This window comes from Astatotilapia calliptera, chromosome 17 (genome assembly GCF_964374335.1).
Source record: "Astatotilapia calliptera chromosome 17, fAstCal68.1, whole genome shotgun sequence".
In the NCBI taxonomy this organism is placed as follows: Eukaryota; Metazoa; Chordata; class Actinopteri; order Cichliformes; family Cichlidae; genus Astatotilapia; species Astatotilapia calliptera.
Window position 1 is genome coordinate 39,629,184 of NC_137438.1, and position 13,951 is coordinate 39,643,134.

The 13,951-nt window shown below is 48.5% G+C and overlaps 1 protein-coding gene across 1 annotated transcript; it reads right to left on the minus strand.

Moving 5' to 3' along the window:
* Positions 1–1,501: 1,501 nt before the first annotated feature.
* nr2f6b (nuclear receptor subfamily 2, group F, member 6b) lies at positions 1,502–8,677 on the minus strand. Its single transcript, XM_026147172.2, has 5 exons — positions 8,274–8,677; positions 7,409–7,503; positions 4,178–4,512; positions 3,848–4,094; positions 1,502–3,291 (listed from the first exon to the last, which is right to left on the minus strand). The coding sequence occupies exons 1-5, from the start codon at positions 8,543–8,545 to the stop codon at positions 3,017–3,019; spliced, it is 1,224 nt and encodes a 407-aa protein (XP_026002957.1). The 5' UTR covers positions 8,546–8,677; the 3' UTR covers positions 1,502–3,016.
* Positions 8,678–13,951: the final 5,274 nt, after the last annotated feature.

Genomic DNA, 13,951 nt, shown 5'->3' on the forward strand with positions numbered 1-13,951 from the left:
TCACACTACAAATAAAATGCGACAGCAAACGCGCTCTATTGTGAACGCTCAAAGCGCCCGCATGCATAAAAGAAGACGTCACACACAACGCGCTCTGTTTAGACCCAGACCAAACAGTATTGTGTGACTGATGGCCCTTAATATAAAGACTTGTTTCGGACTTTACGTTTCCCAATTTTGCTTTAAGTTATAAAGTTATTGTGTTATCTACATTTGGCCTAATAATGATCCGTATTGCTGTTTTAGAGGAGCGCTGCTTCAAAGGATAGCTGCAGATTTCTGTCAGAATCTGCAGGTTATACAAAACAAGGAAAATGTTCATGTTTCTCCAACGTTTTCTTCCCAACAGTTTCACTGACATCTACACGGGATGGCCAGGAAGCGTTCGCGATGTCGGGCGCTGATAATCAGCGTCTGTCTTGTGTCGGTGATGTAAAAGACGGATTTAATGCGACATGACCATCAAACAGCAGCCGCTTTCTAAAACATCAGATATGTATCGGCTTCAGGACCACATACGAAAGTGACCCAGGTCGGATTTGAAAATATCGGATTTGTGCCGTTCACGTTGTCACACCATGATCGGATAGATGGTCGCACAGGGTCAGAAAAGTCGGATTTGATGCGCTTTCACCTGCAGTGTGAACGTAGCCTTAGACTGTCACCGTTCTAAAGGAGGATGTTTTTAGTCCCTAATAAGCAACTGGCTTGGAGGACTGATAAGACTGGAATAGATCACTTATCACTCGGGCTTTGGCCCACGAGCTGATAAATACCGACTCTTGTCCTGTGACTCTGCACACGATCGCAGGAAGATGTAAGACTGAAGCGACAACGGACACAAAGTCTGGTCACGGCTGCACGTTGTAACTTTTGTCACCAGAGCAACTATGTACTCGTCACCAACACTACTAAGGTTTGTGTTGCCACTTCCACTCACATAATTCTGTTTGTGTAGCAGTCAAGTGTGAAACGAGTTAGTCTAAGGGGCTCTTATGAGGCCACCGACACAACCTCTTCAGCTGCATTAGCCCATGCAAATCTGCACATACTCTGCCGCATTCAGGCTGCAGGTATCAGTTATTTCCATCACACATCTGTCTTCAGCAGTTCATTTAAACCTGTCATGAGCAGCTGAATGAGTTTTATTGCTTCCAACAACCAGTCACGACGCACTCGCGACCCACGTCTGACCAGAATCGACTTTTGACCTTTTTGACTGTATTGTTTCACCTTTCTACACGTTGGTGTGAAATGTGGTCCTAATTAGTGCACAAACCAGAGACCGAATGAGGAGTCGCCAAGAATGAGGGACGATCTCATCACTTAGTCCACGTTTGTGCCAAATTTGGAGAAATTCTCATGTTTTCTGAGAGAAACCCCACCTCCTCCACCTCCTCCACCCCTGCATGTAAACGTGCCTGATACACTAGTTCCTGGTGGTCTCTTCAAACATGTTACACATGAAGTTATTCGTCACGTCTGAAAGAAAATGCACCACTCAAAATAACGTATATGTTTATTTCCAATGCAAAAATAACGCGCGGGCGTCTTTTGCATGTTTCAGTTTTGCCGCAGTCACACAAAGATGATTCTTTTAAACGTAAAGCTACACAATCAAATCACTGGAGTTCACATCAAAGCGGAGAAGTCGTCTGACAGCGCGAGGGCTCGTGGCCTCGCTCGCCTTCTTTTAAACGACATAACTGGAAATATAAAAAGAACAGAAATGATCACCTGCTCGTCGTCTTACTTCAGTCAGTTTGGCAAAACAAACATCACAATTCATCGCAATGAGCTGCAGGTCGTCGCGCTAACACACCAATGACAAAGTTCCTCTCACGTCAGAGCGGCGCTCACAATCATCTCGAAGAGGCCGCTGACACAAAATAACAACTCAAACCACACCTAGCCTCACAAAAGCACAGGACACAGAATAATCAGCAAAGCGGGCGTCACCTGATTCAGTGTAGCTTCCACTAAATGATCTCAAACGATTCAAGTCCTCTCACATGACATTTAACATTTTAATCTCTATTTCTGGCTAAGACCTGCCCGCTGGGTCTTGCTGTTTGCTTACAGTGATAGCAGTGCCTTGATCCCTTTGTAAATATCTTTAACACACATAGTTCTCTATACAATCTCCATCTGTCAGCGACGTATAAAACATGAGGTAATGATGTCCGACTGGGATGCGACCGTCCCGAGGAGCCCGGCTGTGTTTAAGTACATTCGCTTGATTTCTAACGGCAGCTTCTGCAGCGCTGTGTAACGTGCTAAAAAGAAACAGTTCAAATGGTCGAGGAGGTCGGCGCCGCTCTCGTGCCCGTTTGAGGCTTCAGCTGCCGGCTTTAAGCTCAGAATATAGACGAGAAAAGAAGATCGTTGTAACCTTCCAGCACCTCGTGAAGGGGCTAAAAAAGCTTTTTGTGCTGTCTGCTGGATTTGGTACCGTTGCACAGAGCGAGCTGAAGCTGGCACAGCTTCATGTTTCTCATACAGTCCTGAGTGATTTACTTTGATCTGTGTTGAACACGGCGTACAAAACAGGTGTCGTATATACATCTGCAGCCTCCTCTGTGGTGAAGCGCTGCATGAGGCGACGCGTCGCCGTCTTCACAAATGCTTCGTCTGGCAGCAAAGTCTCTTACTTCAGCACAAAGCGTCGCACAGCTTGCGTGCGACCTGCACGCCGCGTCCCGGCCACGGCAGCGTACAGCAAGTGGCGCTGCTATGGCTTCGTTCAGAGCGCACTCTGGTTTCAAGTCACACTGGGGGCGATGGGGGAGGAGGTAGTGCCGGCACGTGGCCTCGCGGTAAGGAGTTTTACCGAAAGCCGAGTTCATCCGGAATGAGGGCGAGAGAGGTCTGCTGCAAACGTTAGAGACGATCAAACTTTCTTTCCCTGAAAGCAGCTTTGGTGTCATATCGGGCAAACTTTGCAGAGCTAACGAGAGGAAAAAGTGACCTCCGCAGCTCTGAGTCATCTCAGTGTGATCTCACTCCGGAGCTGGCTTTACTGTCCCGGTGCGTAGGGCCAGCTGATGGAGCTCCCCGATAGCTGCATGTCTCGGATCAGCGTCTCGATCGGCGTCTTGCCCACCAGCCGCATGAAGAAGAGCTGGGAGATGAGGTTAGCCGGCACGGCGCGCAGCGCAGGGAGGCGCAGCAGCAGGCGGCCGAAGCGCTGAGGCTGGTTGGGGTACTGCAACCTCTCGTACTCCGTCAGGGCGACCTGAGCCTTTTCCTGCAGGGACTCCACGTGAGCTGGGTCTGTCAGACCACAAGCGTCTAAAGGCAGAAAAACAGAGGCTGTGTCATCACCTGATGACCAGTGCAAAAGGTTTTTCTTGCTTTTTGTCTGAAAGTGTGTGCACCAACTTTAAAAATAGACATTTCTGCTGCAGATTGTGAAAAATGATAACATTCACTTCTGTGTTACTTGTTTACATTTTCCAAAGCTTCCGACTGGGCCAGATTGGAATCTTTTGGTGGGCCGATCGTGGTCCCTGGACCTTATGTTTGGCACCCCTGTTTTAAACTCAGAGATCTGAACTTTATTTTGGCCCGTTTGACATTTGTTTGTGTTTATTTATAATTCTTACACTTTACTACTGAGTAACAGGATGTCTGTGGTTTGGGCTACTTGATGATGTCAGAGGTCAAAGAGGCCAAATCAAAGCGCCTCCCTGAGACAGCGGTGATTTTATTTCTGAGAAACGTGTGTGATGCCTCCGACAGCTTTGTTTTGGTTCTCTGTGACCAAACCGTGGGCTCAGTTTACAGTAAAGAGATCGCGCCGCAGTGAGTTACTCACATAACCTCGAAAGAAGAAGATCAGACTTACCAGGAGAAAACAGCGCGATGGCTTTGAGGCAGCTGTACTCGGCCGAGTCCACCTGAAGCCTGTTCAGCTTTTCCACCTGGTCCTGGAAAACCCTGACCTGATCCATGAAGGACACGACGCGCTCGGCGGACATGGGAGACGAGTGAAAGCCGGCTGCCGCCAGCAGAGGAGCCATGTGCAACGGGAGAGCCGACTGAGCTGCGTTAAGGATGAACAGCTCGCTCCAGCTCAGTCTCAGCAGCGCCACCTGTGGAGCGAAAGGGTCACTTTGAGCCACGAGTGTCTGTTGTTCAGTTTGGCGACTGCAAGTCACCGCGCTTTAGACCTGACCTGCTCTGAAACCGGGAGCTCCGGGAAGTACGGGATGTTTCTGGCCCACTCGATGGTGCTGAAGAGGAGACGGGCTGCCAGCTCGCAGATGCTGTCGATGCCCATGACGGAGGCGCCGCTCGCAGATGCCTGCATCTGTGCCTGGCCGTACGGCGCCCCGTAGCGGCTCGGGGGATACGGCTCGGCCCGGAGGAGCTGGGAGATGAGCTCGGACACCGGCTGGCCGTTGAAGTAGTCCGCCCCAATGTGACCTGGACCCACACCCGCGATCCCACCCGCCAGGGAGTTGGGACTGATACCTGAGTGCGATGGAGGGATGCGACCCCGCTGGACGGCTGCAGAGAGAGAAAACCGCTGAAAACCACTCGCTTCAGTCCAGAGAGCGAGTAAATGAATGACACGCTGCATGTATGCAACCTTTATGTTCTTGCCCATAAAGACGCCTCGGTACAGGTCAATAAAAATGTGCTTTGATGACGGTTTGAACAGTTTACAGATGTTTCCGAGGGCAGGCGCAGAACACCAGCTTCTGAGAAAAACCCCACCCTGAACTTCTAGCAGCTGAAACATGACACAAACCAGTTCACAGAAGAGCTTCGAGGGGTCGAGAGTTTACGGAGTATACTTTTATTAAATCAGGTGTTTTGGCTCGACAGTGTCCACGAGTAGAACATGACTAACATAATTAGCTCGGTCCAAAAATCTGTTCTAGTGAAATCTGAAACTCCCGTGGGTCAGGTGGTGCAGCGGGTTATTCAAGACTCCTCCTGTCTGCATGCCAAAATATTGTTTGCCATGATACTCAACCCGCTGTTGCACCTGATTCATCCACTGGGGTGTGTGCAAATGTTAGGAAGCCCTTAGCTATAGCTCGGGAGAATCAAAGATAAGGCCCGGGGCCCAGAATCGGCCCAGCAAAGGCTCCAAATTTGGCCCACTGGACAGATTTAGGAAGGTGAAGCAGGGCAGCAACGTCCCCACAGTCATGCATACGACACCAGAGTTTCTTTCTACTTTATCTCCTACAGAATCTGTTTAAAGCAGATCCACAGTGAGAGAAAAAGCACATTTTCTGTGAACGAGCACAAAGTTTCAGTTTTACTGTTTTGCAGTTTGAGCAACGAGCTACCAGAAGTCCTTCAAAGAGTCACACTGACAGATTTCTTTAATTCGCACAGCAGCTTCTCTTTATTATGTAGAAAAACTAATGTTGCACTTCTCCTAAAATATCTCAGGGATTAAATGTGTAGTTTAATCTTAAACGGCCTAAAGAAGTTTAAAGGCGGCTGTATGTGGCCGACGATGTAAAATGAGTTTGCTGTCCTCGGTGCAGATGAGACTTCTGAGACTGGATAACACAGACTAGCAGCAGAAAGGGCTTTAAATGCTCAGGTGAGTAGAAAGGTGCGATACAACTACACTGCTTTAAAAGAAGGACCATTACAACAATGATCACCTTTTGGTCCTTAGTCTCAGTCACATGGACGTTACGCTCTCTCAGCTCAGGATTAAATGTTTGCTGGGTATATATTTGCTCACCTGGAGGTCACCTCTTACCTATACGTGAAACATTGACTTCTCAGGTGCAGGGAGATTAGCTCTTTACGAGTTATCCATCAGGTCAGTGTCAGACAAAGGCCATCGTTTGCTGTGCTGCTTCTCAGTAAGTGACCTCTGCACTTGTTTGGTTTATTAAGTTGCAAATGAAAACAGAGTGAACCTGTTACAACAGCTCAGTTTCTTTGCAGGTGTTTAAAAACAAACAGAAAAAGTCATCATTAGATAAAAAGTTAGTTATGCTGTCGATCTGTAGGCAGCAGATTAGATTCATCCTCACCGCGGCCGCACCGAGCACCGTTGGTGTTTACTTTGGACCCGTCGTGACCTCTTAATAAACGCTCCCACGCACAGTGTGTGTGACTGCAGCGATCGCCCGTTTGTCAGCACATAACTGCTAAATACAGATTCGCACCGGCACAGGATGAAAGAGCCGGTGTCTGTGCGTCGCCGCCGCTCCGTAACAAGTAAATCAGTAGTGAGATGCTTTTGTAGCTTTTATACATCTGAAATCCTTCGCTCTGCGTGCACCAGATTTCCGTTTTAAATTACACCGAATCAAACGTAGCGCTGGTGTCAAAGTCTCGCTAAAGGCAACCTGAACGGCCGCTTCCCTCACTGGGTCAGAGGTGAGACGCACATTTCCAGGTAATGTGGAAACAGCGCAGCCTGCGTCACGGCCACGCTCAGCATGGTTCACTAATAACCGCAGGCCAAATGTAACCCCTGGCACGCTGCACCGTGCGCACTATGTATGGCACAGCGTCTGGTGTCCACTGACACAGACCGAAATACAAGTGGGGTAAGGTTACAGCCGAGCACAATTACAGCTGAGGTTTCTGTCAAGTCAACTCGACGCCAGCGAGTTGAGGGTGGAAACGCTGAAATGCTCGCACCCACCCAAGACAAAGGTAATGAACCGTTTTCAGCACATGAAGCAGAGTCGGGCTGTCAGTCGGTGGTTTTCCTCGTGTGACATTTAAGCATTGTTGCTTTCTGCTGTTTCCTGAAGCTCAGCTGCTGCATCTGAGTGAAAACAGGCTTCAGCTGACAGATAACTGGATACCTGGACAATGTCCCAGTAGGTGCTTCAGAGCTGTTAAGCAGCAGCAACCAGCATCCTCTCTCGGTGCGAATCAGAGTTCCCAGTTTAAATGTAGCTTTGTCATCATCAAGCCCAACAAAGGCGCCCGCGTGCCTCCACCTCAGCTATCTACAACACTAAAAGCAGCTTACATATTAATGCATCGGTAATAATAATGCAGCGGTAGTTTGCAAGTGGCAAAGCAAGTTGTTCACCTGCTAATGCTTTCAAACGTTTTCCACTCGCTGCTTATCCTGAAACCTGAATTCCTTGTTGCTGAAGGCAACAGAGCAACAAGTTGTAAACATGGCATTCGTGACCTTTCGAGCCGATACGACCGGCTCGTCTGTAAATATTTGTGAAATTTCAGCAGATAAGGAGCCGACATGAGCGTTTCTGAATAAGGGGTAATTATTACGTGGCTCCCCTCGCTGCGGCGCAGGAGTGTTTCGGTTTTTGTCGTAATCAGACTGTGGATGCAAACATGGTGATGGGTGCACCTTTCAGTGGGATCTTCCACCACGGCAGCAACTCCACCCGTTTATTATTATTAATGACCTTTAGCAGGAGTAGGTTTGACCTTTTGATACCTTCTTTGCGCATCCCGACCCGGAAGCACTTCTTCAGACGGCAGTACTGACACTGGTTCCTGTGGTGCTGGTCGATCTGGCACTCTCGGTTTGATCTGCACAAACAAAGTGCAACACAAACATTTAAAGATGAAAGCCGGAACTGAACTTAAACAAACTTCCTGTATGGGATTGAAATCTCCCTCCTTTCTCTCCCTCTGTCCCCACGGACACCCTCCCTCCCACCCAGAGTCATGATAAGTGAGCTGGAGTGGCTGAAAGCTATCGAAGCTCGTGACCTTTGTAAATCAGCAGCTCTACACGCCCTTGCGTTGCCTCTTGCAGCAGGTTGAGGTCTGCAAATATTTCACTGGGAGCTCTTTCAGCCCCAGATGTGACAAACCAACAACACAAAGGAAAAAAGGACGTGTTGCACTCAGAGGTCACACTGCAGGAGAAATAAGTTTACTGGGCGGCTGAGAGAGGTCTCAGTAACAGAACTGAGTTGCAACATAATGTTCCTGCGGTGAAGAATAATGGGAATGCTGACCTTCTGAAGCAATCCATCCTCACATGACTGACCTTCAGTGCTTTCATTTCTGTTATTTTTTCTCTTTTTTTGGCTGTTTGTGAGGCTGGATCGCAAACTTCAGGAGTGAGAAATGGACTAATCTGCCTATCAGAAAGTCATACACTAATGTAATCAGATTACAGAGTGTGCACGGTGTCTTTAGAGATATAAGGGCATATATTGCTGCAGCTGTGCCCGTACACCTGCCTACAGGAGGAGTCACAGATTCTAACAAACACTCGGGTTTGTTTTTAACTGTATCAAAGTGGTTAAAAATATTCTCCACGTGCAAAGCAATGCGTGTTGTGTCCCTACCTGCAGGAGTAGCTGAGGTTTCTCCTGATGCTCCTCTTGAAGAAGCTCTTGCAGCCCTCGCAGGTGAACACGCCGTAGTGCTTCCCGCTGGACTTGTCCCCGCACACCACGCAGTCCACCACGCAGGCCTTGTCGTCGTCGCCGACGTCCACGTCGCTGCTCCCGGCCCGGGGCGACCCCTCCTCGTCCTCCCCCCTCCTCAGGTAAGCCTTTTCCCCGAGTCCGTTAGCGCCCCCGTTGGGATTACCCCATCCTCCGCTCACCATGGCCATATTCTCTGAGACGTGCAGCCCCGTGAGTGGATCATACACACAGACCTCCCGTCCCACCGCCTTCCAACGGGCTCTCAGAGTCTAAAGAGCCGAGTCCGCCTCCAACGGCAGCGATCCGAGGAGAGTCAAAGTGACGGGGGGAAATTCCGCCTCTTGACCTTTCTCGTCTTTGCCGTCCGGTCGAGCTCGAGCTGACCTGTGGGTCTTTCCACGTTCTGTCGTCCCTCTCTTCTTTAATCCCCGGCTCTCTCTGTCCTGTTTTCCGCCCTGACCTCTGATCACGCTGGCTTCCCGAGGTCCGACAAAACTTCAGACGCGCACACGCAAACACGGTGTGCGGTTCAGAGTTCAGGCAGTCGAAAAGGGTGCAGCCTCGCTCTTTTCACAGGAAACAATAAATTACACTTTGACTCCCTCCCTCTCACTTTCTTTCTCCGTCTTCGCCCTTTGAAAGAAAAACTCTCACCTATCCCTAAGCATAGTATGTGTCTGTGTGTGGGTGTGGGGGGGGCAAACAGCCTCTGCTGCCCCTCTCTGTTCAGCGCACGACTTTCTCTGGGAAGGACGAGCAGGCGGGAGGCGAGTCGTACACAGCCCTCCTTCATGCAGGGTTAAACTGCCCTGCCCTCTGCTCTGACTTATAAACTCGTCCAACCAGTTCCTGTCGTGCTGAGGTTTTTATCTGTTCATCAGAGCCAGTTCTAGCCTAGACTCACTCTTGACGTGTCGAGGCTGATAGTGATGGAGAGCAGGAAAAGATTTGCCCCGAAAAATAAGCCGAGGAGTTTGGGAAACTCTGGTGAATAGACTGCCTATTAATCTAAAAGTATATTTAAGGCTATCTGCACTCGAGTCCAGGCTTGATGTGAAAATAAGTAAAGAATTATACGCCTTTCACTCTCAGGAGCAGCAAAGTTCACCTCCTGTTTCTGTCGTCCGGGCTGAAGTTGAGTTTCTCTCGTGATCCCTTTCAACTGTTTTAAAGTCAGCGGGGGATCAGATGTCACAGAAGGAAAAAAAAGCAACAACAAGCTGAAACAAAAGCAGAGTTGAGAAATCTCTTCAGCCGCAGCTGCCTCTCCTCTCAGAGCTTTACAAAGTGCTGCCTCTCTCTTCCTCCTCTTGTTTTGTCAGTACTTGTCCATCCAGCAGTAACAACCAGAGGCCAGAACTTCTCTCTGCATTCCCTGTCGGCGAGTCACGGTGTACTGTTGCACTCTTTGCTACTCTGCCTGTCCTTTTCCCCCCTCTCTGCCTTTCCTTCTTTCTGCCGGCCCCAGCAGGAATAAATTAGGCAAACAACAAGCGCAGGAAAAAACACGGTCACAGACCTTTCAGCGAAAGCCCGGCGCTGCTGCTGCTGCAGTGGAGAGCAGCCCGGAGATGGCCTCGTCTCTCTCTCTCTGAATCCCCGCTCTGTGTCTCTGCCTCGCTCCCTCCTTTAGGGAGAGTGAGCGTGTGTCTGTGTGCTGAGGGATTTGACACTGCTATTCAAGCCCTGCTGTTGCCATGGCGCTGCTCGCCTTATAAGGGCAGCGGAGTCAAAGAGCACAGAGTGGGCTGCAGCCACACACAAACACACACATGTACACAGAAAGAATGCCTGACTGGCTGCCGGTTTCTGCCCTGACCCCGGGCCCGCCTGGGAGCAAAGGGGTGGTAGGGGCGGCGGCGGCGGTGGTGGCGGTGGGGGGAGTTAACCTCTATGCTGAAAGAGAACGAAGATGAGGGGGGGGGGCTCAACGAGCACACGGCATTCACACTCGTGCGCTCCACTCCGCTCTAATCCCAAAGACTTCCTCCGACTTTGTTGACCCAATAATAACAGGGAGCGCCTGTTGTTGTTGAGCAACTTGTCAAAAGGTTATATGATACGCCGCCGGCTCCTTTTCACACCTGCTGCGCACACTCACAGGCCTGCGCGAGGCACGGCCGACAATCGGTGCCGCGACCTTTCTTTTCCACATCGAGACGGAGGATTTCGTTTATTTGGATGAGCAAGAGGAGGAAGATGATGTGATTTTATGCAGACATGGTGGTCAGGAAGATGATCAGTGCAGGGACAGGAAGTGATGTGGGAAATAAGGAAGTGGGGCCATGCAGTCAACAGTAAACACGTGTTTTAGTTGTCTAACCTTAATCTTAATGTTATTTGTCCTAAAGGGATTTGCTGGTCGCCCATCTCCAGATGCGAGTTGGTCTCCTGTACACACTCCAGTCTGGTCATGAACATAAATAATCTCTGCCTTCATTCATTTTTGCTTCGGTCATTTTAATTTAAACTCTTCCTCTCTGAAATAACTGGTCTCTAGTCGCCACACTGCTGCCGCTGTATAGCCAAAAGTATTCAGTCGACCATCCAAATCACTGGAATCAGGTGTTCCAGTCACTTCCATGACCACAGGTGTATGAAATCATTCACCTGGGCATGCAGACTGCTTCTACAAACATTTGAGAAAGAACGGGTCGCTCTCAGGAGCTCAGTGATAGGATGCCACCAATTTCCTCACTACTAAATATTCCACAGTCAGCTGTTAGCGGTATCATAACAAAGCAGAAACAACTGGGAATGACAGCAACTCAGCCACAAAGCGCTAGGATGTAAAGTCACAGAGCGGGTAGAGCGCATGCTGAGGCAGGCGGTGTGCCGAGGTCGCCAACTTTCTGCAGAGTCAGTCGCTACAGGCCTCCGAGCTTCATGTGGCCTTCAGATCAGCTCGAGAAGCGTGTTCAGAGAGCTTCGTGTGATGGGTTTACGTGGCCGAGCAGCAGCTTCCGAGCCTTACGTCACCAATCGCGATGAAAAGCACGCTGGACTCTAGAGCAGTACACACGTGTTCTCTGACGTAACAAATCACGATTCCCCAACTGACAATCCGATGGACAACTTTGGCGTTTGCCAGGGGAACGGTAAGCGTCTGACTGCATTGTGCCAACTATAAAGTTTAGTGGTGTGGGGTCGGGCTCGGCTCCTTAGTTCCAGTGAAAGGAACCCTTCAGCTTCAGCCTACCATGATATTTTGAACAATTTGATGTTCCCAACTTTGTGGATCAGCTTGGGGACGGTCCTGTTCCAACATGACTGTGCACCAGGGCACCAACCAGGTCCGCAAAGACATGGATGAGCGAGCTTTTTGGTGTGGAAGAACTTGACTGGCCTGCACAGAGTCCTAATCTTAACCCAACAGAACATCTGGACCTGAACAGAACATCTGGACCTGAACAGAACATCTGGAAGAACGGCCAAAACTTCCCATAAACTCGTGGAAAGCATTCCCACGAGAGCTGAAGCTGTTATAGCTGCAAAAGGTGGGTCAACATCGTATTAAACCCTGTGGATTAAGACTAGGACGTCACTCACAGTCACATGCGTGTGGAGGCAGATGAGCAAATACAGCGCACTTTTACCTCATTCTTAACCACAGCGCAGGTTACTGGCACAACTGGTCAGCACAGTTAAGGCCATCAGTTTAGTTTCACTGCAGTAAAAAAGCTCATTAAAACATTTTTTAATGATTCAGGTGACTTTCTGTTGGACCGCACCTCATTGCACGTGCACTGAATGAAACCCTGCAGAAATATTCACAACGACACTTTCCTTTACTTGGTGATAAGGCAAAATAAATAAATAAAAATCAATGTCCTAACTACGATAACCCCGATGCTTATTTCCTTACACTTGAAAGCAGCAGGATGCACTACAGCTTATCTCTAACTCGTCCTCCAAGAAGTTTTGTTTATATATGACTAGTCAGTTTTCCAAACATTGTTTTCATGGAAATCATAACTGCTTCCTGCATTGCGAATGTTGGCCGTATGTCACAAGACTCTGACACCAGAAACCGGGGTACATCCTGAGTCAAGCGTGCAGTCGGAGCAGTGGAAGTTTACAGTTTTGGTAAGATGTTAATCAAGGTTACATGACACTTTTAGTCATTCTTAAAGTGGACTTTCCCGTATGAAAACAAGTGCGCAAACTTCTAATGTTCACTTTTTCCTTGACATTGCGCAAACCCAACCACAAAAATGTTTTCGTAGATAACAAGAGCACGGTCATTTTAGATAATGCTGGATGATTGGTGCTTTAATTTGGCAGCTAAAAGTACGGCAACGTGTACTTAAGGCTTCTGTCTTACAGCTCTAAATCTAATTTGCCGCCTGACTCATCCATCCATCGTCTTGGCGGTGGGCAGGACTCCTGTGGAATTCCTGGCCTGCTTTCCCTGCCACACCGGCAGTATTGTCATGTGAGGGTCTCCGTGAAAAGGGGAGGACAGAATAAACAATCGGAGCCTCCAACCACAGTTTCCAATAACAGCCTCCAAATAGAGAGCGAGAGAGAGAAAAAGCAGTGAGGTATTCACTGTTGCTTCCAAGCAGGCACGGCTTAAAGAACCTCTATGTACCAAAAAGCGTTTGCTCATCACATGGTTTTACAGGAATTCCCCCTGAATGACAAAACACGCTGTCCCTGTGGTCTCTGAAAGAACACGTTGTCTCTGAAGATTTACCGAAGTCAAAAGAGTTAAAAGCTGATACAAAAAAATTGGCAGCAAAGATTTATTTGTTTTCCAGCTTTGTACATGTGAGCATTTGGTAACTTTAACCTACATCCAGCGCATGGATCAGCCTTTTGTCTGGTTAAGAGGTTATCAGGGTTTAAGCTGCTGGAAGTTGAATTAGTGCTTTCCTGTAAGCCTGAGCGTGTTTGTGTGTTAGCAGAGGTCAGACCTCCATTATATGGAGCTGATTGAGGAGCATGCTTAAAGCTCAGCTCCTAAATATATTAAATCTGTTTGTCATACACAGTGAACACTTTTCTAAGAAGTGTTTGTGCTTAATATTATATAAAATGTGATAAGTGACATGAACAAAGCCAACGTGAGAAAAAAGCAGATCATTAGATCAGTTAGATCTTGTAAATTAAGCCTTTATCAAATAAAGACTAAAGATAAAGTCGACTCGTTTGGGCAGCTCAGAGCTCGTGTGACCAAAAGAGCCCAAATCTTGCACTTTTGCTTATAAACACCTGACAGCTTTGGATGAAAACATTATTCTGTCCTGAAAGCATATAAAATATATATATTCACTAATTAAAGCAGAAAAATATTTGCCACTGACAAAAGTCACATGCTTTACATTAAACTGTGGTGCAACATTTATAAAGAGGAGGTCACGTCGTTGACCTTTCTCTCGTGCTGTGCTCAGACTGTGAGTTTAGCATAGCTCCCCGTGCCCTGCAGCTGCATCTGTTTGGGTGCTGCAGCAGTTCGACAAGCACGGCCGAGTCTTTGAAAGTCGGAGGCAGCGCGCGCACATACCCTTGTGCATAAGTACCGTACATGTGCCTTACTTAACCAGAGGTTAGTGGATGTGTGCGTGTGTTTGTTCTTTGCTCTTTGACCT